This window comes from Macrotis lagotis, chromosome 1 (genome assembly GCF_037893015.1).
Source record: "Macrotis lagotis isolate mMagLag1 chromosome 1, bilby.v1.9.chrom.fasta, whole genome shotgun sequence".
NCBI classification, from domain to species: domain Eukaryota; kingdom Metazoa; phylum Chordata; class Mammalia; order Peramelemorphia; family Peramelidae; genus Macrotis; species Macrotis lagotis.
This window is the reverse complement of record NC_133658.1, coordinates 428982247-429008323: the sequence shown is the minus strand read 5'-3', so window position 1 is coordinate 429008323 and position 26077 is coordinate 428982247. Positions and strand designations below refer to the sequence as shown.

General features: G+C 35.4%; 2 protein-coding genes across 10 annotated transcripts in view; one reads left to right on the top strand and one right to left on the bottom strand.

Annotated features, from left to right (window-relative positions):
• Positions 1-25599, top strand: part of MOK (MOK protein kinase) — a 125157-nt gene extending 99558 nt beyond the window's left edge. For 3 of the 4 annotated variants that reach the window (XM_074213136.1, XM_074213139.1, XM_074213138.1), the window contains 5 exons: positions 7884-7985; positions 9231-9404; positions 10636-10750; positions 16878-17075; positions 17218-25599. In XM_074213136.1, coding sequence (XP_074069237.1) covers positions 7884-7985; positions 9231-9404; positions 10636-10750; positions 16878-17075; positions 17218-17469 — 841 coding nt within the window. In that variant the 3' untranslated portion in view covers positions 17470-25599. Of the gene's footprint in view, positions 1-7883; positions 7986-9230; positions 9405-10635; positions 10751-16877; positions 17076-17159 lie in introns of all 4 variants that reach the window. The other variant, XM_074213137.1, reaches the window with a different exon arrangement.
• WDR20 (WD repeat domain 20) overlaps positions 5374-26077 on the bottom strand; it is a 97974-nt gene continuing 77270 nt past the window's right edge. For all 6 annotated transcript variants that reach the window (XR_012473833.1, XR_012473834.1, XR_012473835.1 and 3 more), the window contains one exon: positions 5374-26073. Coding sequence is in view for 2 of the 6 variants with exons in the window: in XM_074213132.1 (XP_074069233.1) it covers positions 26020-26073 (54 nt within the window). In the remaining 4 variants the exon portion in view is untranslated. The remainder of the gene's footprint in view (positions 26074-26077) is intronic.

Sequence of the window (26077 nt, the reverse complement as noted above, 5' to 3'; positions counted from 1 at the left end):
CCTTCATTCTCACCCTATTTACTGGCTGCTTTCCTTCTGCCTACAGACACTCATATACAGACATCTTTAAAAATCTCTCAGTAGTAAAGCTACCATCATAGCTCTTCTCCTTTTCTCAGCAAAAGACTGAGAAGGATTGTCTACACTTGTTCCATTTCCTTTTTGCACTCACTTCCATCTCTTTGCAATCTAGCTTTTCAGCCTCATTATTCTACATTTTCAGACATGATCATTTTTTGGATCTGTTTGAATTGACTATACTTACTTAGATGTATTACAAGGGAGGGCTTTCATTTTGGTGGGGAAAGGGGAGAGTTGTGGGGAGAAGAAAAATGATAGGTATGTCAAAAAAGAAAAGAGCATTAACAAATTCACATGTGTGAGCTAAACAAATGCAGTCAAGTAGGACAGTTTGGGAACTACTGTGTTAAGTTTGTATATGGTCTTCTATTTTTCTCTTTTTCTTTATGTGTGCAAACGATCATGTTTGTTGATGTTTGTCAAATTCATAATAATAGGAAAGAATTTTTATAAAGGAATTCTTTCCCTCAACCCCTTCCCCTCCCTTCCCCTCCCTTCCCCTCATCCTTCTAGTGATCACAAACCTGGCATCTCTGGGAAACTAATTATCTAGACAGCTGCTGGAGCTCTCTTCCAAAAATAAGTGATTTCTTTTCCTTTTTTTAAAAAAACTTATGTTCAAATTTAGTGGGATATATATCAATAATATTCATAAAAGATTTTTTCTGGTGTCTTATTCTCAAGACAGCATAAGGATAGTTTTGTATAGATTTTATTCCCTGAAGATAACATTTGAATGCTTTATAGGAAGAATAAAAATGTTTCTGATTGAGTACTGACAAGGGAGGAAAAAGGTTGTTTGGAAATTAAAGGCAAATGAATAATTCAATATTAATGTCTAGAAAAGGAAAGTTGATATGAGGAATATATGATGAAGAGTCTTCTTGGGTATAGGTTTAAGCTGAGGCAAGAACTTAAAGAAGAAGGATGAGAAATTTTCTCACAGCAGAGACTGAATTTTACAATGAGTAGGTGGCTAACCTGTTCAATGTTGCAAAAGCTTCTCTAACTTATGCAGCATAATTTTACATATCGAAGAGTGATCCAAGGAGTAGAGCAAAACCATTAGAGGTATAGGCAATCTATAATATTATTTATGCTCAACTAGGCCTTTTGATTTCCATTTTTACAATGGAGCCCAAGAACTTTATTCTGGATATGACTTCTTTATTTTTTATTTATTTATTTATTTATTTTCACTTTATTTTTTTAAAATCTTTTTTTAAGAAAGGTTTTATTTATTTTCAGTTTAAATTTTTTTTTTTTACTTTTTGCAAGGCAGTGGGATTAAGTGGCTTGCCCAAGGCCACACAGCTAGGTAATTATTAAGTATCTGAGGCTGGATTTGAACTCAGGTACTCCTGACTCCAGGGCCAGTGCTCTATCCACTGTGTCACCCAGCCGCCCCAAGTTTTACAATTTTTGCCCCAATCTTGCTTCCTTCCCCCCCACCCACACAGAAGGCAGTTTGTTAGTCTTTAGATCATTTTCATAGTATGCATTGATCTAAGTTGAATGTGATGAGAGAGAAATCATATCCTTAAAGAAGAAACATATAGTATGAGATATAGCAGAATTACATAAGACAATCTTTTAAAAAATTAAATTAAAGGTACATAGAATGTCTTTGATCTTTGTTCAAACTCCACAATGCTTTCTCAGGATACATATGGCATTCTCCATCGCAGATATCCCAAAATTGTGCTTGATTGATGCCCTGTTGATATGAACAAGTCCATGATATGACTTCTTAACTAACAGGGAAGAACTAGTTATTGAGATAAAAGTAATGAATTATGATTCCTATTTAATAGTTTTTGATAGAGAAGAGAAAGGCCACAAAAAGAAACTCTGTAGACAGAAAGGAATAATTCCATTGAGGAAGACTAATGGGATTTAGTTGAAGGGATTGATGTAGATCCATAGAGAATTCACCAATCCCTCTAGATTTTAATGTTAGCAGGGGCTTGCTGTGACACTCTGAGAAAATAGCATCAGAAGTGATAAAACTTGTAGTGAGAGGTGTTTAGGGGCTCTGTATCTGATCAAATTATTTCACCTCTGAACTTTATAGAATCATAAAATTTAAAATTGGAAGGGAACTCAGCAGCTGTTTAGTCTAACCCATGCTCAAAGAATTGCCCTGTAGCATACTTGATAAGTGATCCATCATCCATATTCAACTTGAAGGGTCCTGGAGGTTGCCCATTCTAACTTTGAGACAGTTCCCGTCATTTGGATGATTTTCCTTTAATCATACTTAAATTTATCTTTGTAACTTCTCCAGTTTTTCCTTGTTGCCCCCTCTGGGATCAAACAGAGAGAGCAAGCCTTTCTACATAGCAGTCCTCCAGATATTTGAAAATGACTTCTTTCCCCAAATATTCTTTTCTAGTTTAAATACCTTCAGTTCCTTTAACTGATCTTCTTTCCTTATTTATTTGTTTTCCAATTACATGCAAAGATAATTTTCAACATTCATTCTTTAGTTTTTGAGTTTCACATTTTCCCACCACCCTTTCTTCCCATTCCCTCCCCATGATAGCAGACAATCTGATAGAGGTTGTACATGTAAAATCACATTTAACATATTTCCTTATTAGTCAAGCTGTGAAAGAAGAACTAAAACCAAGGAGAGAAAAGAAAAAACATGAGAAAGAAAGAAAAAAACAAAAGTTTAAAAAAGTGAACCATAGTATGCTTTGCTCTACATTTAAAATCCATAGTTTTTTCTTTGGATGTGGATGGCATTTTCCTTAACTGGTCTCTCAGCATAGTCCTTGATCACTGAACTGCTATGTCGATCATGGTTGATCATCTCACAGTGTTGCTGTTGGTATGTATATAATGTTCTCCTGGTTCTGCTCATTTAATCAGCATCAATTCATTTAAGTCTTTCCATGCTTTTCTCAAGTAGACTGCTCATGATTCTTATAGAACAATAGTACTTAATAGCATTCAACTGGTGGTCTTGTCCCTGGAAGATATGATTCTCTTAATGTGGCCTAAAATCCAAATTAGCTTCATCATACTGCTGTCTCACTTTGAGCCATAAGGTCACAAAAATTCCAGATTTTTTCCCTTATTCTCTGCTTTCTAACCATACTTCCTTCATCCAGTACTTTCTTATTTTTTTTTTATTTTTTTAGGTTTTTGCAAGGCAAATGGGGTTAAGTGGCTTGCCCAAGGCCACACAGCTAGGTAATTATTAAGTCTCTGAGGCCAGATTTGAACTCAGGTGCTCCTGACTCCATGGCTGGTGTTCTATCCACTGCACCACCTAGCTGTTTTTTGTTTTTTCTTAAACTTAAGTATTGTATGTTTATTGTTATTGAATTTTATCTTGTTAGATTTAACTCAGTGTTCTGGCTTGTCAAGCAAGAGCTTTCTAGATCCTGACATTGTCATTCACTGTTTTAGATGTTTGTCACACAAGTTATCACCATATTCAGTAAAATTCAATATATGCTTTTTTAAAGCATCAAACAGAAACTCTTCTGTTTAGCATTTGGAGCTCATCACAACACAGTCCATTTTATTTTTAGAGACTTTTCACATTCTGTGATCTGGCCAAAGATGTGATGATAAATGTTTGCAACTAGCTTTCTGGGGGGGGGGGGCGGATATATATGCACAGAACATTTTTAAGTTTACTCTGCATTATAAACACTTTCTCTGTCATTTATCTTGAGTCTAGACTAGGGGTGGGGAACAGGGGCCAAAACTTAAAAATTAGCCTATTATATTGGGTCAAATATTTAATTAATTAATTCTTCCCTAAAACTTCCTAGATTTATTGAATTTTGAATCCTATCTACAGCTGCTTTGACAGCATCAGACCAAATGATTTTGCTGGTCAGACATTCCCTGTAATTGGTCTAGACAGTCAACAAAATAATAAATCAAGTCCAGATTTGTAGTTTTGCTGATTTCTGAGTGTAAATACTCATACTGAAAATCTAGCAATTGTTTTTTTTCAAAGCTGATATGAGCAGGTTCTGGCACCCACCTAGATCCATCCAGCTCTCCTTCCTCTTCTTCATTAATACTACACACCTTACATCTCCCATCTCTGAACTTTTTGCTTTGGCTACCATCTCTCTCTAATGCACTTCCCATCTTACCTCTGGCTCTTGGAATTTCTAACGTCCCTCAAGACTCATTTCAAAGCCATCTTCTATGTGAAGCTATTCCTGATTCTCCTCAGCTGTGAGTGCCTTCTCCTTCAGGCAGTGTATGGTTTCGCTTTTGTCTTTGTGTTATTACCACCTCACATAAGATATAGATTACATCAGGAGTTTAGTAACTCCTTATTTATTGATCTACCCTTTGACTTGAAATTTCCTCTTTTCTTACCTCAGCCCCTCAATCAGCAAGTAGCCCTGATGGTCAGACTGTGCTTTTAGAATTTCAAGCTGCTGCTTCTTTCAAAGCAACTGTGATGAGGTCTTTTCATCTCTCCAAATATCAGGGCCCGCCTTCCACACGTCAAATGACTATTTATTTATTCTGTATGCATTTATTTTGTTTTTTGCAAGGCAATGGGGTTAAGTGACTTACCCAAGGTCACTAGGTAATTATTAAATTTCTGAGGCTGCATTTGAACTCAGGTCCTCCTGAATCCAGGGCCGGTGCTCTATCTACTGCTCCAGCTAGCTGCCCCTAGAGTTGTAAATTTAATGAAGTAATCATGACTTTATTTAATTCATTAATAAATGTTAAATAATAAAAGGCCAAGCAGATACCTTGGATGCTTCATTGGAGATCTGCCAATTTGACACAGCCATTAATGATGACTTTTTGAATGCTTTTCATAGAGTAAATATTTACATTGTCTACTTTATTATTATTGTGAGGAAAACGTTATGTAAATTTTAAAGACCACTATAGAAATGATAATTATTGTTACTATCAGCAACAATAATAACACATTTTATTCTGTACTACCCCTACCACTTGCAAATTGGTTTTCTGATGAAGTCTCTACATTAGATCCAAGCTGAATCTGCTACTCAAGGAAAAGAAGTTGGGTGAAGTGGCAGGGGGAGTGATGAAGATCACCATAGTGGTCTTCAGGCTGGTGGGGGATACTATGGAAAGTTAGGCCCAGGAACACTCAATAAAATATCCCTCTTGATAACAGTTGAACATTGGTGCCATGACTTGGTATGGTGGGGTGTTAAGACTGGAGTTGGGTTCCTTTTTTTTCTTTTAAAGAAAAATTTTATTTATTTTGAGTTTTACAATTTCCCCCCCATTCTTGCTTCCCTCCCCCCACCCCCAAAGAAGGCATTCTGTTAGTCTTTACATTGGTTCCATGGTATATGTTGATCTCAGTTGAATGTGATGACAGAGAAATCATATCCTTAAGGAAGAAAAATAGAGTATGAGATAGTAAAACTATATAATAAATATAACACTTTCCCTCCCCTAATTTGATGGTAATAGTCTTTGGTCTTTGTTCCAAGTCCACAATTCTTTCTCTGGATACAGATGGTATTCTCCATTGCAGATAGCTCAAAATTGTCCCTGGTTGTTGCACTGAAGGGATGAGCAAGTTCATCAGGGTTGATCATCACCCCCATGTTGTTGTTAGGGTGTACAATGTTCTGGTTCTGCTCATCTCGCTCAGCATCAGTTCATGCAAATCCCTCCAGGCTTCCCTGAATTCCCATCCCTCCTGGTTTCTAACAGAACAATAGTGTTCCATGACATACATATACCACAGTTTGTTAAGCCATTCCCCAATTGAAGGACATTGACTTGATTTCCGATTTTTTCCACCACAAACAGGGTTGCTATAAATATTTTTGTACAAGTGATGTTTTTACCCCTTTTTTATCATCTCTTCAGGGTATAGACCCAGTAGTGGTATTGCCTGGGTCAAAGGATATGCACATTTTTGTTGCCTTTGGGCATAATCCCAAATTGCTCTCCAGAAAGGTTGGATGAGTTTACAGCTCCACCAATAATGCATTAGTGACACAGATTTCCCTTATCCCTTCCAACATTGATCATTGTCCTTTCTGGTCATATTGGCCAGTCTGAGAGGTTTGAGGTGATATCTCAGAGATGCCTTAATTTGCATTTCTCTAATAAGTAATGATTTGGAGCAATTTTTCATATGACTATGAATTGCTTTGATTTCCTCAGCTGTAAATTGCCTTTGCATATCGTTTGACCATTTGTCATTTGGAGAATGGTTTGGTTTTTTTTTTTTTTTGAAAATTTGACTCACTTCTCTGTATATTTTAGAAATGAGTCCTTTTTCAGAAATACTAGTTGGCAAAAATTGTTTCCTAATTTACTACATTTCTTTTGATCTTGGTTACAGTGGTTTTGTCTGTGCAAAAGCTTTTTAATTTAATGTAGTCAAAATTATCCAGTTTGTTTTTAATGATCTCTGTCTCATCCTTGGTCATAAACTGTTGGCCTTTCCATAGATCTGACAGGTAAACTACTCCTTGATCTTCTAGGTTGCTTATAATATTGGTTTTATGTCTAAATCCTGTATCCATTTTGATCTTATCTTGGTAAAGGATGTCAGGTGTTGGTCTAATCTAAATTTCTTCCATACTAACTTCCAGTTTTCCCTGGAGTTGGGTTTCTTGATGAGGATTAGGTGGTCATTTTTAGCTTTGTTAAATAGACTAGATGAATTTGGGTGAAAGGTGAGGGGAAGAGAACAGTGGATAAAATAGCGAAGGTGGTAATTGAGAAAAATAAGAGTGACTGGAGAAAACAGTATTAGAAAGAAGAAATGGATATTAAGGAATATTAATCAGGGCAGTTTCTTTTTTCTTTTTTTAAAAAATTTATTTATTTATTTTTTTCTAGGCAGTGGGGTTAAGTGACTTGCCCAGCATCACACAGCTAGATAATTAAGTGTCTGAGTCTGGATTTGAACTCTGGTCCTCCTAACTTCAGGGCTGGTGCTTTATTCACTGTGCTACCTAGTTGTCCCACTAGGGCAATTTCTTAATAAATTTAGAAGTAACAATAATTATAGTTTCTCTTGTTTGAAAATTTGCCAAGTACTTTTCATATGCATTTATATCATCAGTTGATCTGAACCCTAATTAGGTATGTGACTGAGTGGATAATTTCAGCCAAGAATATCTGGGTTCAGGTAGATACCTACAGTGTATGATACCTACAGTGTATATGATACTTACAGTTTATGAGACTCTGGCCAAGTCACATAACCTCTCTAAGATTACAAGTTGCAGAGATTAGATTGGTTGAGGAAGTTTCCTTATATTAGAATCTTTTACACTAATGAAATCCCAAGTCCAGAGCCTATTTAAGAGTGCCATGAGACAGTTAATAACAACAGCTATTGTTTATAGAGTATATAATGTTTTTACATACTTTTGTATTGTCCTTCACAACCTTCCAGTTAGGCAATGCAATTAAATATTTATTTTTCCCCTTTCTTTTTTTTAAATGTTTATTTTTAGATGAGGAAACTGAGACTTAGATTAAGTGTTTATCCTTGAGGTAGCATAGTGTAAAGGAAAGGGCATGAAACTTGGCATCAGGAGACTGAGTTCAAATCCTGACTCTTCTATCTGCAATCCTGTGCAAGTTCACTTCTTTTTTCTGAGCCTTAGTTTTCTCATCTTTAAAATGAAAGGGTTGGATTAGATATGGGATTCTTATTTAATCTGAAGTCCATGGACTCATAGAAAGGGTTAGATGAGTCCAGGAGATGCTAGTAATAGACATACCTGTAAGTGGGACTAGAACTCCAAATGTTTCTCCCATTTTACCAGTGATACCATTTTGTCACATTTTTTCAGTTTACAGCCTCTGTTTCCTGGAGCTAATGAACTGGATCAAATCTCCAAAATCCATGATATTATTGGCACACCTCCTCGGAAAACTCTTACCAAATTCAAACAGTAAGCACATGGTACTTTTTGCTTATGAACCTGTACTTAAAATTTTGTAATTATTAGTCTAACATTATTGGTATATTATATTCCTAGACCATTTTTAGCTTGCCCTATGAAAAACATGTAGAGACAAAGACCTTATTTGTTAATTTACTTTTGTTTTTTTGATACATTCTCTTTGTTGATCTTACTATTCCTAATGTTTTATAAGAATAGCAATTCCTATCTGTATAGGCAAAGTTACTACATAGAATGTGTAGTTTTTAAGGAATACACTAAAGGTGAATTTGACCAGCATATTCTTGAGGATTTTGGTTTATCAGGGGACCCTTTGAAAATCAGAGACAAGTTTAAATGGTCAGTAGTAAATATTATTCTTTGAGACCCTTTGATAGAAATTGTTATATACATCCAGAAATTTTTAGACAATAGGAAAACTTTATAGCTATAAAAGTCTCAGATAACATCTAGTTCAACCTCCTCATTTTACAAAGGAAGAAACCTGGAAGGTAAAGGGACTTGGGATACATTTACTCATTCCTCATACTGAGGAATCAAAATAATTATGGTTTAAGCATCAACAGCTATTTATAATGTACAGTTATATTTCTATATTTTTATATTTATATTTCATAGTATCCCCTACTAGCTTGTGAGGAAGTATTTATTTACTTTTTTGTGGGCTTTCTTTACAACTACTAGCCAAATTCATATTTATTTTAAAATTGATTCATTAAGGTATGTTACCATTGCATTTAGTGGAAGACTGGGCTAGCATTTTGATTAAAAATTATTTTATCATTCCATGACATTTTTGGTAGAACAAAAGGTTTTTGATGGCAGGAACAATTCCAGTGTTTAGGACAGTGTCTATTCCATAGTACTTAATAAATGCTTGTTGATTATACATTTTTAATATTACATCTTCCTTCAAACAACTTGAAATTCATTCTTGAACTGGGCTTTCAGCTCTGAGATGGGAGTTGGGAGACCTGTGTTTGAGTTCCAATTTTGTCATAGATATGCTATGTGAACTAGATCTGAATTTTCCTATTTGTAAACCAAGAGGGTTGGACTCAGTGATCTCTAAGGTCCCTTCTGGTCTTATGACCTATAATTCTAATCTTTTCTGCCATGTTAAACCAATGCAATTGTGAAGCTACAACCATCTCTTGGGAGATGTGATAGCTTACCAGTTGAATCCTCTCAATGATGACACTGTTGTTTATTATCATTGGGCTTTTAACACAGGTCAAGAGCTATGAGTTTTGATTTTCCTTTTAAAAAGGGATCAGGAATCTCTCTGATGACATCGACTTTGTCCCCTCAGTGCCTTTCTCTGATCTATGCAATGGTAGAATATGACCCAGATGAGAGAATCAGTGCCCATCAGGCACTGCAGCATTCTTACTTCCGAGAACAAAGGTAGGCTTCTGACAACTTTGTGGGTACTGAGTCTGTCTCCTTCTGGAGGACCACCACCACCACTGTATAAGCAGTGCCTACTGCAGCCTTCAGGGGCAAGATGTCTCCTGGGGTTACCAGTTAGGGATGACAGACCAGAGGCTTCTGAGGTTTCTACAGCCTCCATGGTTCTATCATCTGATTTCTGAGTCATGTTCAAAACAGTGCATGTTTAAAGTACCTTTTGGTAGCAGCTTTTCACACAGCTCATTTTTAAGGGGCAGATGACTGCTATTTGGATTTATTTGAGTATGTTGTTTCCTGAAAGCAGTGATTACAACCTGGCATTTGATATGCTGAGTTGAGGCTTTTAAAAATTCTTACTTTGGTCCTCTTCCAGTGAATTGGCTCCCAAAGTGGTGGTATTAATGTAAAATGAGAGTTGTAGCATATTTTCCATGAGACAAAAAGTTCCCATTTCAGGTGATACTAAGACTTAGTAATAGCGTTCTTACTGAATTAAGTCACTTGATGTATCTCTATGGGAGTGGAAAAATATAATGGAAACTCCTATTCCTAAAACTTTAGAAATGCATTTGTTTTAGACAGTGGAAGAATCCTTAACATAATATTTTAATTTTTACTTTAGATTATAAAACATTATAATTTCTAATAACCTATAGCTTACCAATTTGCAGGTTAAAGTCAGTCTAGTATTAGCAACTTGTAGAAAATTCATATGTAGATAATTAAAACTGGATGTACTCTAGATAGAGCACTGGCCCTAGAGTTCAAATTTGACCTCAGATACTTAATACTGACTTAGCTATGTGACCTTGGGCAAGTCACTTAAACCTTGCAAAAACCAAAAAATTAAAATTAAAAAAATTGAATGTATTAGTTTAGTAAAGATTAATTATGTATGTGTAGTATGACTCTAAGGTAATGAAATTTATTCTACACATAAATATGAAAATCAGCTTCATCTCTTTATCATTAAAGTATAAACAGATGCTTGTCAAAGACCATCATGTAATTATGTAGTTGCCTAGCTTAATGTGTTAACTTTTCCAGGGATACCTGAGCATATAGATATATTATTATCTCTAGTTCTATGGTTCAGACAATTAAAATAAAATAAGTGAATTAGGGAAAGATAATAGTTCCTTAGTAGATGGTGACAACAAGTAAATAGGCATATCTTAAGAGAGGAAAAAACACAAAGCTATGGTTACATTTTTATTCATCATAGGATATCAGAGAAGCAAGCTCTTGTAGCCCGCAGGAAAGCAGGATCGACAGAACATCTGGGAGAAACAGAACCATTCAAAAATGTGTGGCGAATTTCAAAGGAAGGCAAAAAGCAGGTAAAAAATTTTGTTATGATCTTGACTTCACACCTGACTTCCCCTAGGAAGTATTTGTTTATAATAATACATGTCTCTTTCCTGGAACCTAAGAATCTAGAACTGATGACAATTTTAGGGACTTTTTGGTAGGAGAGTATATATGTAAATGGAGTGTTGGCTGAGGCAGTTACTTTCTGATTAAGCTTCAGAGAAGTTTAGCACTTTTGCCTGAAAGTTAGAGAACCACTGGTACATTTCATCCAAATTTTCCTAAATCCTCCTTCATAGAGAAAATGTTCCTAAGTTGCAAAGGAGAGGATGTTAAATGTGAACATTAGAGTTAGTGAAAATCCATCTGTTTTCTGGTTTTAATTCTCTAGAAGCTTATGCAAGCATTAATCTCCAACTTTCCCATTACAAAGTATTCCAGAGATATTACTTCATTTATAGAAGTAAACACTAAAGTCAGTCTTTGGTTTAGAAACATTGAAAGAGATTGAATTTGCAATATGTGAGTTTTAATTTTCATTAATGCTTGATTATTAAAATATGCTGCTCATTTCTACAGACTTGCAAAATATTTTTCTTATAACAACATAGTGAATCAAGTACCACAAGTATTTTTGTCCCTATTTCATAGCTGAGGAAACGAGACTTATGTAAAGAATTGTTGATAATGTTGGAGCTGAAATTCAAACATGGGATTCCTGATTCCAAGGGTGGTACTCTTTATACCACCTTGTTTTCCTCAACATTTTTTTGCCATTTGTTTGTCCAGTTTAAATAGCTAAGTACTCTGCTATTTTTTGTGACCAAATATACACCTTTGGTTAGTGGCTATGTCCTTCCTCAATTAACTTTTCAGAGATCCAGGAATCTGTGTATATGATAGAAATCTAGAGGATTACTAGACTAAAAATTTGATGAGTTAACAGTATGAAGAGAAAAGCAGCTAAAAATAATCCCCCAAAACTATGGTGATCTTTTTTTTGGGGGGGGGCATTGAATCCGGTTAGGTTATGGAGAGCTCTTGAGGAAATTCCCTTTGCCAATGCAGGTCAGCCCTTGTTTTGCCCCTTTGAGTCAGAGTGAACTTCCTGGAGCCATGAGAGGTTAAGGATCACCTGCCCAGTCCAGATCAAAAGCAGTGCTCCTGTCATTCTGAGGCCAGTGCTATCCTCTGATCATGTATTCATTAGTAGCAGCATGGTGGTGTGTGGAAAGGTTAGAGGGCATTTCAAATAGAATAGTCAAGTCTTAAGTGTCAAATTTAAAGGAGATCATTGACAAAGTGGTGGTGCAGTAGCGAGACCATGCACCTTCCCTCATGCAGTGCCTCTTGGTTTGTTCTCCAGCCCAGCCCTCTCCCACTTCTGCTTATAAACTTTTGAGAGAGAAGGCCAAGTTGACCTGATCACAGAATGAAGAAAGTTGAGGGAAAAGAACAAGGACTGATGAAGTGCCTATGATGTGCCAGGCCCATAGCTTTAAAAAGGCCACTTCATCCTCACAACTGATTTCTAATCCCACTTAATCTGCTTATTTAGACATTTCAAACTGAATTGCCTACTTTCTATCCAGGCTAACCCTTCATCCACACAGCTGCCAAAAGGCAGACCCAACCAAATCCCTGCCTTATTGAATAAACTTCGTTGTCTCCCTCTTACCATTAGTATCAAATATAAACTCTTCTGTAAAGCTTTTCAAACTCTTTACAACCTGGTCCAATCTATCTAACATTATTATACATTTCCCTTCCTATGTACTAAGTGGCTTAGTGTGGAGAGAGTTGGGAAGGTCTGAGATTAAATCCAAACTCAAACACTTATTAGCTGAATGATCCTAGGCAAATCTCTTATCTTCTGTCTGCCTTAGTGTCTTTAATTGTAAAATAATATAATAATAGCTGAACAAAGATAAAATGAAATTGCTCAAGGTCATAAAGCTAGTTTAAAGAGTAGTACTGGACCTTCACTACAGATCTTTTTCTTCCTAGACCAGTGCTTTTGCTTTTCTTTAAATTTTTATTATTCTGAACTTGACAGACATAACTTAAGTGAAAATTTCTTATACAAAGAACATAAAAAAGGATAGTTATGAAAACCCAAATTTCTACTATGTATACCTTTAAAAAGTATATAATAAATTCAATTTTGTTTCAAAGCTATTCTGTTTATCTACTCCTGAATTTTCTTCTGTGTATTTAAAAAATACTTCAGTGACCTTTTTCTTTCTTCTTTTTCTTGGCATTACTGTCACTAATTCCCATTTCTTCCTAAATTAAAAAACAAACAAAAAAACACAACACCCTCTAGTCAAGGAAAACAAATCCACACATTGTCCATGTCCAAAAATGTATTTATCTAATTATGTACCTCTAGCCCTCCATCTCTCTGTCAGGTACCATTATTCATTCTTGGTCCTCTGGAATCAAAGCTGATTCATTGCACTGATTACAATTCTTTTAGTCATTGTAAAAAATACTCTTATTCTTCTCACTGTATTCTGCATCAGTTCATATATTCCAAGTCTTTCAGAATTCTCTGAATCCATTAATTTCATTTTTCCTATGCATAATAATACTCCATTACATTTATTTACAGACTCTCACTTTACATAAATAGACTATTCTGCAAACCTCTGTGTAAAGTGATTTTATGTAATGTGAATTTACCCATGGATGTGGGGAAGGGAGAGAAGGAAGCAGGAAAGGGACTGTGTACATGTAGAAGCAAGGGCCAATACACAGTTTAAAGACATGAAGAGGTTGTGATAGAGAAACCAGAACAAGAGGAACATGTGGAGGCTGAGGACAGTCATGTAGGGGCCTGAGTGGAACTGAGGAAAAACAGTTAGAGGGAAGACACTTGAGGACTGGACATAGACACAGACACAGACAGGAATACAATATGAAGGGTCTGGGGATAAACATGGTACCCATGTGCCAACAGACGGAAGAAAAGTCATGGCCAGACACAATGATGGACAGAGTGGAGCTGCCTGGAGGTCTCAAGCTAAACCTAGCAGTAGCTACAATAGTCTCTTCTGTTTTCATTTGGAAGGTTTTTTTATTTGTTTGGTTCTGAAGGAGGGAGTAGAGGTTTGAAGCACTGAGTCAGGGCCAGGAGTGGAGAGAAAAAGGAGAAAATTATTCAGCAAAAGTTAACATAGGTATTTTTTTTGGAACGTGGCTTTCAGAATTCTTTATATAGAATTGAATTTTTGTAATGTATATATATTTATATAAACCAAGAACTACTTGCACTATATTTTGTTCAGCTGTTTAAAAGTTTTTTTTTATTTATTTAAGGCAATAGGGTTAAGTGATTTGACCGAGGTCACACAGCTAGGTAATTTTTAAGTGCCTCAGGTACTCCTGACTCCAGAGCTGGTGCTCTGTCCACTGCCCCGCCTACCTGCCCATCAGTCGTTTTTCATTTGGTGATCATCCCTTAATTCTCTGCTACAACTAAAGTCTGTTTTTGTACATCTGTATCATTTATTCCTGACTTCAGTCTCAGTGCTCTATCCATCTATTGATTAAAATCAATGCAGTTTAAATGAAAAGTTAAAATATCTATCTGTATTTATGTATCTATCTTTCTATCTAATCTTTCTCATTCACTCATTGTCAGAGATCCAGCATATCTATATTTTCTAAAATTTCAAGGGCCTGTCCTTAGCTTCTTTCTTGTCTATTTTTATTGTTAGATTTGTCTAGGTCTAAAAGGAGATGGTTGAGTTACCTATTTTTTCTGTTGATTCCTATAATTCAAGTTTTCTTGTACACATGCCATTTGGTGTATATAGTTTAATGATATTATTTTACTTTCTATGGTGCCTTTTAGGATATCATAGTTTCCATTCATTTCTTTCATGATAGCTATTCCTGCTTTTTTGAGTTTACATGGAATATAATAAATCCTTTTCCAGCCTCTCATTTTAATGCTATGTGTATCTTTGTTTCTTACAAACAGTATATTTTTGGATTCTGATCTCTTTTATTTCATGGGTGAGTTTCTCACAATCAGGTTCAAAGTTATAACTGGATTTGCCCTACATCATGCCTTCTTATATTTTTTTCCTCTTTAACATTAGCCACCCTCTATATAAAAAAGCAGATAAAAATAGTGTGATCAACATTAGTGATCTACAATTGAAGCAATCCACTTATGTTCCATTGCTCTTCCTCTCTATCTTTTCTATCTTGATATCCTTACTTTTAAACTGTTTCTTTTCTTCTAATTCTTCTTTCAGTCAAACCGCTGAAGTTGAAAATTGCTTAGCTTCTATTTTCTCTCTGACTCTGCCTCCCTTCTATCCTTATATTTTTCTATTTAACTTTTCTGTGTATCTGTATTGTGTTTCTATTTGTTATTCAGTCATTTCAGTCTTGTACAACTCTTTGTGACTCTTATTGGGGTTTTCCTGAGAAAGATACTGGAATAATTTACTATTTCCTTCTCCAGTTCATTTTATGGATGACGAATCTGATACAAAAAGGGTTAGGAGACTTGCCCAGGGTCATACAGTAGTAAGTGTCTGAGGCCAGATTTTAACTCAGGAAAATGATATTCCTGACTCCATAATTGGTCCTCTATCCATTGAGCCAACTAGCTATTTCTGTTTCTATTAACTCTTCTCTATCAGATTTGAATGAGGCTCCCCTCACTCCTTCCTTGTGTAGACTGTGAGCTCCTGAGGGTAGGAGCTATCTTGTATCTCTTTTTGTATATTCAACACTTAACATAGTACCTGGCAAAGAGTACTTAATAAATAGATAACTCAAATATTAGAAGTGGTATGTTCTACCTCATTTTTTCTTTCTAGGTGTATTTCTTTTTCCTTCTCTTTTCTCTGAAGACCACCACATAGGACTTTAAAAAATATAATAATAATAATATTAAAAACAAATAGAAGAAAATAAAAGGCAGCCACTGCAGGGCCCTCTGGTCTGCAGAGTTCTCTGCAGTGAGTTCCTCAATTAGTTAAGCACTTACTTAAATACCAGGCAAGGTGCTAAGACAATCCCGGCCCTCAAGGAGCTTACCTTATAATTTTAGGGAGACAATATAAAAGGAAGGTAGTTGGAGAATGGAGAAGTCCAGATGGCAGCCTGCTGAAAATGAAGAGAGGTCTGGCCTAGCCTCCATCGTTGCATGGTGACTCTGGGAGGAACCATCTAAGCAGAGAGAGGAGCTGTGGGAATCTTTCAGGATTTTTTTTTAGTTTAGTTTTTGCAAGGCAGTGGGTTTAAGTGACTTTCCCAAGGTCACACAGCTAGGTAATTATTAAGTGTCTGAAGTTAGATTTGAACTCAGATCCTTCTGACTCCAGGGCCAGTGCTCTGTCTACTGCTTGCCCTAGGGATCTTTCAGGATTAGTTTTTTCCTAAGCATGACAGAGAAGTCTGGAAGGGCAAGGTAGCAGGGAATGATCTTGCTCCGAGAACTTTCAACCTGTGACATGTAGTCAGAACTTCAGTCGGGGAGTGCTCGTGGCTCACTATACCAGGACAGACAGCCATGGAAATGGGTGCTGGCAGGCTCCTGACTTATTTACCTGTGCCTCCCCTTGACTTTTCTGTACCTGCAAGGCTTCTTGATTATCTTTTTTCAAATCTGGGCTGGGTGAAGAAGATGCCTGGTAATCATTGATTAAAGACATATTGATCTTTCTTTGGTCTTATATATACGGGAGATCTAGCTATCTTTCTGATCATCCCCACAGTCATCCATAAGTCCAAGGGCTTTTCTGATTATATTGTACCATCTCATTTCATCTGGATAGATAGACAATACAGGTTTGGTTTACTGATCAGTCATAGTCCAATTATAGTCATATCCTGCCTATAAAATCATTTGGGTATAACATAACACAAAGGACTGCAATATTGCTTCTTGGAAAAAAAAAGAATCACTTATTTGAAGAAACCATAAAACGAGACAGCTTAAAAGGAAGGACCTGAGCAATATTTTCTAAATCAGTCCTTTCACTCTATAGACAAGGAATCAGTTGCTTAGAGAGTAGAAAGGACTTGTCCAAGGTAACAAAGCTATAAAATACTCTGGATTGAAATCCAAATTGCCTCATCTTCTGTCTAAATCACACTAAAATGACTTTTATGTGTGTTTTAAACAAACAGTATTTAAAGCAAGTTGAAGAACACTCAGAAAGGCAGGGAGCTTCCTGTCCAGTAGAACTACCTAAACTGAAGGTCTCTGGAGTGACCAAACTCTCAGCCTACACCAGTCCTAATCTGCATGCTGTTCTTAGTGGCTCTGGGACAAGTGGAAAAGTACCCATCTTAAAACCTCTGAAATATATTGGAACAAACAAGAAGGTACTGGTTCTGACTTATTCTTTATCAAACTATTTTCCGAGCATGTGAGTCTTTACTTGAACATTTCTATAATTTTTTTAACAGACAGATACACAGAAGGATATTAAGTCTAACATGAAACAATATCATTTGCCCACGATAGAAAGAAAAACTGGAGGATACTGAACAGCTTGTCTCATTTCCAGATAACTTGGATTATAAAACCAGGCATGAATGGAAGCACAGAAACACAATCAATCAATCACCTAAGCTTCTGGGATGTAATGGAGGGGCTTTGGAGAGCAGACAAGTGACCTGCCTTACCTGGAGGCTCCCCGAAGTGCTCTGGGACCTTCATGATATGGGCCCGAGATGGTTAAAGGCTATGTTTAGTTACCACTTGAAACTTTCCTGAAAAGACGTCATATGTTTAGCAGATCAGAAATGCGCTTTGTATTGGCACCTGAATGCACGTACTGTATTTTCCATGTGAATGGATTTGTGAAAAGCATCAAATTCTAGGGTTTTTATTTCATTTTAGTGGGGTTAAGACTTTTTTTTTGAAGGGAGGAGGGTATTTTGTAATTTTTTTATACAAAAGTCAAAATAGTAAAGAAGGTTTTTATATTATGTATTATTTATATCTTGGTCTTCTTGTGCTATGTGCATTTTATAACTTCATTTTGTTTGAAAATGTTAAGCTATTAGAACATTACCAACAGTAATATTTGAATAACTGCAAAACTCTTTTGTTAACGTTTTATGTATTATGTTATTGGAAACAACTGATTATATTAAAGAATAATAAGCTATGACTTTTTTAATTCTAAAGATAAAATCTGTGTCCTTGTGAATCCCTTCAGTCTTATAGTTTATGGTAGCATACAAAGTAATGAAACATGACAGTCACAAGGACTTGAGCAATGTTTATTTTTGTTTTATTTGACATCTTTAAAGTACTAAATCAAAAAAAACTTTCTCATGGATAAATGCATTGTTTCCTGCTGAGGACACAATTCTGCAAATTTGGGTAAGTACAATCATATAACCATTAAATATGGCATAGCCCTCCAGTTTTGTGTTTATATGACAAGAGTAGGCTTTTTCACATTGATCCCAAAATGACATTTCCCACATTGAAGATAAAATGCTTTCTTTCTTTTATAGTTAATCTTTCTTTAAAAACAAACCATAATTCAGGCAGATCCAGCCTGCCATCATTATGGATGTCATGAAAACATGCTGCAATGATGAGGAGCAAGGGGCTCATGCTCAGGGGGGTAATGCTGGGTTGGTATATCAGGTGAGTAGCTGAATAATGTCACTTTTTAGTTGTAATGTATTAGTGACACTGTTGTGAAATTATATTGATAGGGGCAACACTAAACAGGCTGTGATTCTTCCTTGTTTCACAACTATCCCAGTGGAAGCCAGAATTCAATTTCAGTTCTTTACATTTTGGCAGTGTTAGACACCATATGAAGCCTGGCATATAATTCATTCTTCCTCCTCATATCAAAAGTTCCATTGTAAAGAATACTGAACCCTTGTTATGATAACAGTAACTTTTAAAACAGGTTGATGTTTACAAAGCACTTTTCTCACAACTGAGCAGTAAAGTGTTTAACACGTGTTTTATCTCCTTTAAGTAAACTGAGACTGTGATCATCAGTGCAATGGCTTGGCAGAATTGGGACTCAGACCCAGGTCTCCTGACCCCAACAGCCAGTGCTTTTCTCCCCCCCAGTGACAGTTTTGGCCAAATCCATGGATAAGAAATGTGATAGCTGAGCCAATTCTATCTTAATGTTTATCTAAATAGAAATACCTACTTGGATGCTATTGGAATGTGTGCATTTCTTTTTGGCCATAAATATTTTTTAAAATTTGAAACCTCTATTTTTTACCTATGGTAATCCAAATCAAATGAATATTTTTTCACAGTACTTTGAAATCTAGTCCATGAGGAAATAACACTTACATGAAGAGTCTCAGTAGGTTAAAACACTGAAAAGAAAGTTTGATAATTATATCAAGAGAAGAGAATTCAGTTCAGATACTATATGAAAAAGAAGTCATTTTGAACCTTGATTTTAGATGAACATTTATTTCTGCATATTATATAAGTTTTGTTAGTTATCTGGTTAACTGAAGGCAGAGGAACAATGAAATAGGATAAATTTATTGTGTTTTGTTTCCCATGTTCTGCAGGGTTGTGGCTTGTGTTAAGGATAAGGCTGCTTTTGGTTTTCCTAAAACTTCAAACTAATAAGTAGGAAAACTTTTAGAACCAGATTATATGCAAAGAAACCAGATATAAAATCAGCAGGAATTAAAAAAAACTATTACAGACACCAGATCCAAGAGCAGTATAAATTATCCATGTCATAAATTAAGAGGAGCCTATTGAAACCATGCAGCTGAATTTCTTTTACTCTTTTAATTTATATTGAAATATCAACTCATATTTTCTATAATATTTAATTGAAGTTTGGTGAAGCCTGAAAATTTCTTAAACTGTAGTTGAAGTGACCATAATATCCTACTCTGAAAACTTAAGGATGCTCAAGAATAATTTGGTAGATGAAATGTTGGGTTTAATCAGAATTTGAATTTAATAGTTTTGTGACCTTGGAGAAATCACCTAACTTCTCTGAGAATCTTTGTTTCCTGATCTATAAAATGGAAATACCTCTGATGGTTGTGAGGTACAAAGGGGGTTGTACAAAGTGTTTTGCAAATTTTAAAGCACTTGAGCAATGTCTTGGCAACCAGTGATATAGGTGACAGTAGCACTTGGCAGCCTGAAGTGCAGTTGGTTGCTGTATATGAATTGATATGAATTATAGTGAAGCTTTGTACATATCTGGACATTCAGGATCCCCTTTTCTAGAGCAAGAGATAGCATTTTCACTTTAAAGGGTTATGAGCAACTGGTTTTTATTTGTTTATTTTTTGGTGAAACATGAGGACAAAGAGAAGAGGGAAAGAAACTTCTTTTTCTTAGGTCTTCAATAGTCTAGTCCATGTATAATTTAAGGTAAAATCTCAAAAAATATCTCTTGTTGGCTGATTAATACTAATAGCTAACACTTTAAAAGGTTTACAAATTTTACAAATAACATTTCATTTGATCCTCACAACCACCTTGGGAAGTAAATGCTTTTATAATTCTTATTTTACAGTTGAGGAAACTGAGGCAATGAGAGGTTAAGTAACTTGCCCATGAAGTGTCTGAGATCAGATTTTAACTCGGTTCTTCTCAACTCTAGCTTCAATTCTCTATCTATAGCACTACCTGATCCCATTTGTAAAGTCCCTAGTTGTATTTTTATTTTAGAGATTAGGTATAGGGGGTAAGGGTCACATAACTAATTTATGTCAGAGAAGGGATTAAAAATAATTTAATCTTTACTCTTATTACACTATATTGCTCATCCTTCATTATCTGGTCAGAGCTAATTACTTTAAATAAAGTTTATAAGTCTTAGATTGTGAGGTCTGTATGCATGTGTAATTTGGAAGAGTTAATTATGGATTCTGACCAGTAGCAATAGAGAAGGGTCTTAGAGATCTTAGCAGGCTGGAAGGGACTTCAGAGGTCATCTAGTCCAGCCTCCTCATTTTATAGATGTAATTGGGGCCCAGAAAGTGATTTAAGTGATCATTGTCATAGTTACTAGGTTTTAAAGCTAGGATTAGGTCCTCTCTAAATCCCCACATCCCTACTGCTTTGAAGCGAAAGACAGCTGAATTCTTTAGGACTTGGTTTATGTTAATCTGTCCTAAGGCTGGTTACCATCTAGGAAAATCATTTTTATTAAACCAGAGCCTAGCACAGTGTCTGACATATGGGAGGTGCTTAACAAACATAATTAAGAAAATTCTCATCCTTTATATAAACAAAGGGTTCTTAATCTGGGATTCACTGGGGATTTATGAACTTGGTTGGGGAAAATGCTTTTTTTATTTTCACTAACCTCTAACTGAAGTTAACATTTTTTTCAATTATTTAAAAACATTATTCTGAGAAGACATCCATTAGCTTTAGTGGTTAAGAACCACTTACTATGAATGATGGTGAACATCTAAGTATCTGTAGCACTGTCAAAAAAAATCAATCAAGATGTTGTTTGCAGATGCTGGTGTCCCAAGAAACAGGCATGACTAATCTACCTTTTAGCTTCAAAAGACAAAACTATCCACTAGCTTTATTTGTTTTTTGGAGGAAGGGGGTGGGGTTGCAAGGCAAGAGTAAAGTGACTTGTCCAAGATCACACAGTTAGGTACTTATTAAATGCCTGAGACTAGATTTGAACTCAGGTCCTCCTGACTCCAGGGCCAGTGCTCTATATCCTGCACCACCTAACTGCCCCTACCCACTAGTTTTTGGGAAAAACTGTCAAGAAGGAAGTACAAGAACCATTTTCCTGCAGGAGGTAAACAGTAGTTTGCTTTTCAAAGGATTTAACTGATTCATTATGGTACATTATATACCAAACACTAAGTTAGGGCTATCTTGTTTGACAAAATGCTTCTCCAGATGAAAAGGTGCTGGCATGAAGCAACGAAAATACCAGCACCTATTTAGTTCTCCTCAGCTCACGTATGGTTAAGTGGATATTTCCTTGTTTTTGATTTGACAACTGACCTGGACACTTACTAATGATATGTCCATTCTCCAATCCAATTTGCAGTGACAAGAAAGTATCTACAGCATCACTATAGTAAAACTCTATTGTGACTAACTCATCAAAACAATGTTCCTATTCTGTACAATGAACTTTATGGATGCCTTTAGAGTAGCTAATGGAATCCTTCATTGGATTTAGGATTTCAGGATTTACAAATAGAAGCAAAATCTACAGGAAGAAAATGAAGTCGAGAGAAGAAAGATAAATTAGTCAAAGTAAATAGCTGAGCTGGGTTCTCAGATCCAAATCCTAATGCTCATTCAGCTAATGCTACCTCATATTCAGTTACTGAATAAGGAGATCCCCAAATTTATGACATGTTTTTTAGTTCAGAAGTAATCTTAGAAATTATTTTGCTTTATCCCCTCACTTGAGAGGTGAAATGAATGAGGTAAAAAGGGAAATTCTTCAGGATTGCAAAGGTTGAGTAAATAACCTACCTAGGAACAGAATCCAAAGCTATTCCTGCTGCACTGCTTTTGTATTCAATTTTACATTCTCCTACCTTCACTAGATATATACATTCACCTAATCTATTTTCAGAAATGGGACCGATTTCAGGGTTCTACAGTGAGATCAAAGGGTCTTAGCCAACCTAAAAGACTGATCAAATGAATAGTCTTAAATTTTAGAATAATTACACTCAATTTTTATCCCTCAAAAAATACATCTATTTTCCTCAACCCTTTTTTTCTATATCCCTTCCTCATTCTAATTTTTAGTGTGAGCAGTACATTTTTAAGAATGTTTATGGGGGCGGCTAGGTTGCGGAGTGGATAGAGCACTGGCCCTGGAGTCAGGAGTACCTGAGTTCAAATCCGGCCTCAGACACTTAATAATTACCTAGCTGTGTGGCTTTGGGCAAGCCACTTAACCCCATTGCCTTACAAAAAAAAAAAATGTTTATGCCTTTAATGATCAAGAGTAATTATTTTTACCTCTGTGCCTAAAATGAGTCAGATTTAATATTGCAGGCATTTATCCTGCTGTTGTATATACAGTGGTGCAGGAGAACACTGAGTCTGCAGTCAGGAAGCCACAACTTCTGTACAGCCTCAGACCTTTACTAGCTTTGAAACTGGACAAGTCATTTATCTGCTGCCTACCTCTGGGCACATATCTCCCAGGCAAGTTGTGAGAATCAAAATGAGATAATTGTAACATGCTTAGCATAGTACCTGGCAATAGCAGGCTCTTTAGACAAATGTTTATTCCCTTCCCCTTTTAAGATGTAAATACTAGGATAATAAACTGGGAATTTAAATGGTTGTATACAAGTGGGGTAAGGATTAGATTCAATTTGTTTTACACTAGAGGACAATATTAGTTAGGCCTGTACCCTGATGCAGTGGAGTTATGAGTGGAAGTTATAAGGATATAAATTTTAGCTCAATACTTTCTAGCTATCAGAACTAGAACTATCCATAGGCTGAGCCTTCTGATGGTCTATAATAATGTATTGAGAGATACAAAATTCTCTAAGACTGCTTTAAAAATTTCTTTTAATACGTATTGCAGTTTTGACTAGGGATCAGTTTTATGAAAGAACTAGAAAAATGAGGCTTGAACTAGGGATATTGTTTACAAAGAAAACTGGCATATTAATTAACACTTGGAAGTTGAATATAATCATTGGCAAGTAACATTCCCAGATCAACATCCTTCATCTCACAAAAGATACCAATTGTCTTAATGCTGTAAAGTAGAGGTATCAAAACACATGATCAGTTGACCACAACACATCCAAAATGTTGAACAGATTAAAATGTAATTGGGAAATATTCAACAAAATACCCCAAAATAACAATTTAAAAACAGTCAGCATGCAGCCCATTAGAATCCTTATTGTGTGAATGAGTAGTCCCCATTCCTGAGTTTGTAGAACACAAACAACTACCTGTAACTTTCCATGGTTCTCTTAAGTAGACAGTCTACCTTAAGAAATTAAAGTTCACAAAACCACAGGGTCAATTAGCCAACATTTTTAGCATTTAATAGGGATAATTATTGTTCCTGAACATCATTTGATTTTCCACCTGTGATTTCCTCAAATGCATAGGGAATACAGTTAAGACAAAGAAACAATATCCCCAAGACACCAAGTTAGGTTTCTAAGAAGAGTCAAGTATTTTTGCACACTTAATATTTTGTTTAATTTGTTGGTTAATTTTTGCTTCTTAAAATGTTGGTGGTGCATGGTTCATCATTCGGTAGAAGCTAGGAAATATCAAATAATCATTCCATTCTTCTTATGTCTTTCACAGTAGCTCTTTTTGACAAAGTGTGTAGTAAGTATTGTAATGCTCAGATGTAATTGTAATCAATCCACCTGTACAACATATATTAAATATTTATGTAACCTTCATTCTGGTCTTTGCTTAAAGAAAATGCTCAAGTTTTGAATATCTAGATTCTTGATTTTCAGACATGGAACTTCAGTAAGATGACTATAGTCTATGTTTTGCAGACATCCTAGGACTGAGAGTGAGCAGTTTACCCATTCTGCAATGGAAGTTATCCACACAGGTGAGAAGAGGAAGTAGGGTGAGGTTCCTCAGCTACTATCTGGTCTATACATTTTTTCTTGAGGAAAATGAGAGATTTACTCAAATCTTTGGCCTTGTGATCCATCAAGGGCATTAGGGTATTTAGCCCTTAGGACCTAGTGTGATAATACTCCAACGAAACAATCACATAAAACTATGCCCTATTCCATATTTTAAAGATTACTGTGCAGCACACATCCTGTACTTTTAATTAATCTTATCTTTTCTAGGTATTTTTAACTTTCATTTCAGGTGATAAATGATCCTAGTAACATCAAATGAAAATACTCAATTTCATATGGTTTAGGTTTTCACCAAATAAACACCCAAAAAGGTATATTGTATGAGACTTTTTTTAATGAGGAATATTTTTCTGCTTGGCAAATTGTTGGAGTGACAGTTTTTCTAGAGGATATTATACAAATAAGTTTGGAGAAAACCTGAGATAAAGGGGCGATTTGTATGCAAATTAATTGGTTTAAAAGAAAAAAAAATTAGACCTGAGAAATATAATCAGACATCTTGGATCATCTTACATTTGATTGATTACTATGAAAAAGCACCTTTGGTTAATCCTTTATCATGCTTAGATTTCTGTAAGGTTTTCAAATGCAAGCTGACCTTTTCTAGAAGACATATGTAGTTGCCTATGATTATAGATCTTTGCACAAAAGGATTAATGTTGTCAGACAAAGAAAATGAATAGTAAACTTATCTGTAAAGATTTCATGTCAAAACATACAAAGGTCTTTAAAAGTTCTGAGTTTAGAATTTAGTTTTCATGAATAGCTGCAGACCTAAAGAGGACAGGGTGTTCATGTAATAAAATTATTACCAATCAAACATTTAATTCAACAAAATTGAGCCAATTTAACAGAAACTAAACAAGCTTCATATTTAAAATAGTTTAATAATTAATGTTTTTCTCAAATGATGAAAATTATTAGGTGAAAACCATTTTCCCCAATCACTGAATTACATTTATACATATAATACAAAACTGATTGCAATTAGAAACATTATTATTAAAATAAAGGTTTAATAGATACAAAGGATTTATCTCCACAACTTAGCATTGCTGGGAAGTCCATTTACCCATAATTAAAGTACTCTACTAGTATTAAACTATATTAAGTGCAAATTTTAAAACAAATCTATAATTGCAGCATCCATCTTCCTGAATTATATAATGAAGTCAGAAAAATGACTCTCTGAGTGCATTCCTAGGTTGTCTTACCACCTCAAGTATAAAAAAAACAGTGCAAAAAAAAACAATGGTTAAGTACTATTTTATAACAACTGAACTTTGAGGGTATTTTTGTTCAAGAAACATTATTTTACACTATGTATGTGTGTGTGTGTGTGTGCGCGCGCGCGCGTGTATATATATATATATATATGTATATATATATATATATATATATGTTTTAACTTACATTGAATTTTAAAGTAAAAAACCAAGAAAATCTTGTTTCTCATTTTTAACTGCAACACCAAAAGAATTACTTTAAAACAGAAAATTCTTTGGGTAAGCAGCTATGGAAACAATACTGGAAAAAAGGACCTATGATAATTACTTTTCTGTACCACACTATGATTCTCAGAATTCCAAGTTTACATTCGGCCGTTTTAGAAATGTCGATGCTCTGTGGCTGAAGAGAGCAGCTCTTGGTGCCCTTGTCATTATTCCTTGTCCTGGGCTGGTTTTTGTTCGCAGTAGGATGACTATACTACAGTTCCACTTGGAGAATTGGCCTGGTTTTGGGATGACAATAAACCCTGC